At 54.1% G+C, this 3,536-nt stretch overlaps 1 protein-coding gene across 1 annotated transcript in view; it reads left to right on the forward strand.

Moving 5' to 3' along the window:
* The first annotated feature begins 1,568 nt into the window (after nucleotides 1-1,568).
* GRAMD2 (GRAM domain containing 2) overlaps nucleotides 1,569-3,536 on the forward strand; it is a 4,743-nt gene continuing 2,775 nt past the window's right edge. The window contains 4 exon segments of the mRNA XM_009876153.1: nucleotides 1,569-1,672; nucleotides 2,004-2,061; nucleotides 3,195-3,267; nucleotides 3,353-3,456. Of these exon segments, the coding sequence (XP_009874455.1) occupies nucleotides 1,569-1,672; nucleotides 2,004-2,061; nucleotides 3,195-3,267; nucleotides 3,353-3,456 (339 nt within the window).

Consider the following 3,536-nt stretch of genomic DNA (forward strand, 5'->3'; position numbering starts at 1 on the left):
TCTACTTTTCGGGAGGTGAAATCCCTGCCTTGCTCTTTCTCCCACTCATACCGGGGGAGCGGAAAGGATCCAGCAGAAAATAAACCCAAAAAACGCCGCCGGAGAGGGAGCGTTTCCAGGCCAGATCCCGAACGTCGCGTAAGGGGAAGGGAGATGCAGATCCGGAGGGGAGGGAGAAGTTTCGCCCCGGCATAAAATTTGCCCGGGAGGTGTCGGGGAGCCCGTGTGTGGAGAAGGGAGTCTCAGTCCCAGGGATGTTTTTTTTCTGGGGCTTCCCCATCAGTTGTGCCCGGAGCCTGACCGTTATCTCACCCTGTGCTCCCGAACCCCAGATCTCCATCCCTGCCACATCTGGAGCTGCATCTAGAGAGGGGAGACAAGGCAGCCGCTGCCGGGCCTGAGGATGCCCCTCCTGCTGCCCCCAGACTCCCCCTAGAGCTTTGGACCCAGGACTTGTCCCTGACAGGAGAGAAAACCAGGACGGGACCAGGCGGCACTTCCAACTGCTCTCCACCCTCTGGCTCTTCTCGTTTTAGGGGATTTCTGTGCTTTTGGTGACCTCGGGGCAGGGGTGTTTCTCGATGCCCTCTCCTCAAGCAGCAGGTGCCTCCCTCTGTCCCTCACGTGGTGCCCCTTGGTGTCAGCCCCAGTTAAGGGCTTAAATCCGCTTGCCTGGATTAAGTGGTGCAACTGGTTGGGGATTTTGAAGAGATGACGTGAGAGAAGCCGGAGCGGGATGAGCTCCAGAGTGGGTTGGTTGCGGGGGGCCTCATGTGATTTTGACTCTCGGGCCATTTGGGCACGACTGTCGGCTTGCGGCGCCCCCGTCCCAGCTCTTCCCAAGCCTGTTGGGGATCATTTATTTGAATTTCCCTTTTCAGAGCGGGAGCAGGATATTTTTAGGGAAGCGCAGGCAGCATAAGAGCTTGTCTCGGTGTGTAGGAAGCAGTTTGGTGGCTTCTCCACCACAGCATCATCCCCGCGCTCCGCTTTGGCTCCCAGTGCCAGCAGCAGCGTGGCCATCTCCGGTTGTGGTTTGCCTTTCTGGCCTGCCGGGTGATAACCTTCCCCACGCGGGGTGGGGAGTGTGTTTGCTTTACCTGTTGCAGCTGATAAGCACCTCTGATAAAACCCGTGAGAGTAAATAACAGGCTTTAACGAGAGGGGAGCGATTAAAGGAGGGAGGTGTTTATATGGGGAAAATGGTGTTTTGCCAATCCAGTCCCCACAGGCTGAAATCTCTATCACACCAGGGAGTTTAATAGATTTATTTTTTTTTCCCTACTTTTTCTCATCTGAACCTCTGTCTCTTCTGGAGAGGCTCTACTTTGAGGGGTGTAATCCAGGGGAGCCGCGGCTCCTTGTTTGCGAGCCCCTGGTGAAGCAATGTCCTTTTTTTAAAATTTTTTATCTCCACATGACTTAAAATTGCACAGATATTCTTGCTGTCCTTGAGCAGCCAAGATATTAACGCCTCTGTGTGGGCCAGGATTGAAGGGAAACGGATTTACGGCTCCCAAAACACATCCCTCCCTCCTCTTCCCCTTCTCCTCGGCAGCTCCAAGCCCATGCACGAAAAGGCAGCTCCCCTGAAGAGCCCCGAGCCCATGCACGGCCGTGAGAAGCTGGAGGCATCCCACAAAGAGAAGAGTTTGGATTCCCTCGACGGCAGGTGAACGTCCTGGGGTCAATGGTCTTTTTCTTCCTTTTGCTTTATTAAGGGGGGAATTTCGCTGCCTCTGGTTTCTCCTGGGGTGTGTTTTGGGTATGGGTGCCCAGCTCACTGTCAGCTTGACACCAGGTGGAGGTCAGCCTTCTGCAGTGTTATTTAACCTCAGCAACACCTGATTCTACGATAAATCGCCCAAAACTATCCCACATGTGGCTTCCTGGGCTCTCAATCTTAAGTTCTCTACATCTCACCATCTTCCTTCTTGCAGTTCATGTGGGTGAGAGATGTGGGGGCTCTTCACTTACTTAATTCTTTTTATTATTCCTTCCAGCCTCCACCTGAACGAAGCCCTGAAGGATGAAGACCTCAAGAAATGCCAGCGGGAAGTGGTGAGTGGCTTCGCAAGCCAAAATGGACTGCTTCGGTTTGGGGAATTTTTAATCAAGAGCAAAGGAGAAAGCAGGAATCTCAACTGCAAGCAGCTTGATTTTCATCCATTTGAACCATTTTTGGTTGTTCGAACAGAGCTTTTCAGTCCTTCTGCCAACAAGAGACGCTCTGAAAGAGCAAGGAGTGGATAGGGAGGTGTTTTGCCTTTTCTTGTGACAAAAGTGGAGGAGAAGAACATTTTGCTGATTATTCAGAGGCATCCAGGAGAGTTTTGGGGCTGGCAACAGCTTTGCGTTGGGGTCGGGGAGGGTGTTTCTCAGTGTGGTGCCTCAAAGATGACACCATGGTCCCCTCCACATCCCCCCTGAAATGCTCCTGGCGTCTCTCTGGGGGTTGTCTAAGCCGATCCCAGGTGATGCTGAGCCTTGATCCTCTTAGGCCGCAGCTCCTCCCATGACAAGGTGCGTGGAGCTGAGGTGACCTTGTCACCAGGGGCTCTGCCTCCAAACCAACCACCCAGGCCCCTTCGTCTCTGCATCCTGGTGAAACACCTCATCCTCTTGGATTTCGGGGGAGCCGTCCCATCGCTGAGGAGCACCCCAAGATCCAGGGCAGAGGAGGGGATGCAAACCCGCCTTAATGAGACTAATTGAGCGGATTTAAAGAGAAGCTCTTAATTTCTGCACGGAGTTATTTAAGGGTGAACCTGCAGCGGCTGCCAGCGGGCTTTGAAGAGGCACCGGGAATATAAATAGCACGATGGGCGCAAAGCAAGTGTTGTCACCGTGTCCCGAATAAAAGAAGAGCTTGAGGAGGAGGAGAGAAACCGCTGGGCAAAACAAATTGCCTGCGGATGAGCCCAGGAGAAAACCGGCTCCTCGTCAGCCTGCTCAGATATTAGGGGAGATGTTTATTCGGGAGGATGGCGCAGCGTTCGCTGGGTGCTGGATCGTCCGACCCTCCTCTAGCCCTTCAGTCCTGGCGTCCCCAGCCCAGTGGGACCCCGCTGCGCCGGTCACGGGTGCGGGGAGAGGGAGATTTTCTTTCCGTGAGGGTGTTTATGTATTTCCTTTTTTGGGGGGCGTCTTTATTGGCAACGTTGCCGGCTAACATCCCTCTACTTCGTTTCCAGGCCGCCAGCAAGTACAACTCCCAGTACCATAAGCTGTTCAAGGACATCCCGACGGAGGAGAGCGTGCTCAAAGGTGGGGGGGATGTACTGGGGATGGGAGGGGACAAACAACACGATTCGGCCCACGGCTCCTCCATGCCCCTCTCCCTGCGTTGCAGTTTGCTCCTGTGCGCTCCAGAGAGACATCCTCATCCAGGGAAGGCTTTACATCTCTCCCAACTGGCTCTGCTTCTACGCCAACCTCTTTGGGAAGGACATCAAGGTAATGGTGAGGACTGGCTCATCGCACCCCCTGCACCCAAATATACCACCGAAATTGCGGTTGCAAGCCGCTGGCTTGAA

Source organism: Apaloderma vittatum, unplaced genomic scaffold, assembly GCF_000703405.1.
Source record: "Apaloderma vittatum isolate BGI_N311 unplaced genomic scaffold, ASM70340v1 scaffold35289, whole genome shotgun sequence".
Classification (NCBI taxonomy): Eukaryota; Metazoa; Chordata; class Aves; order Trogoniformes; family Trogonidae; genus Apaloderma; species Apaloderma vittatum.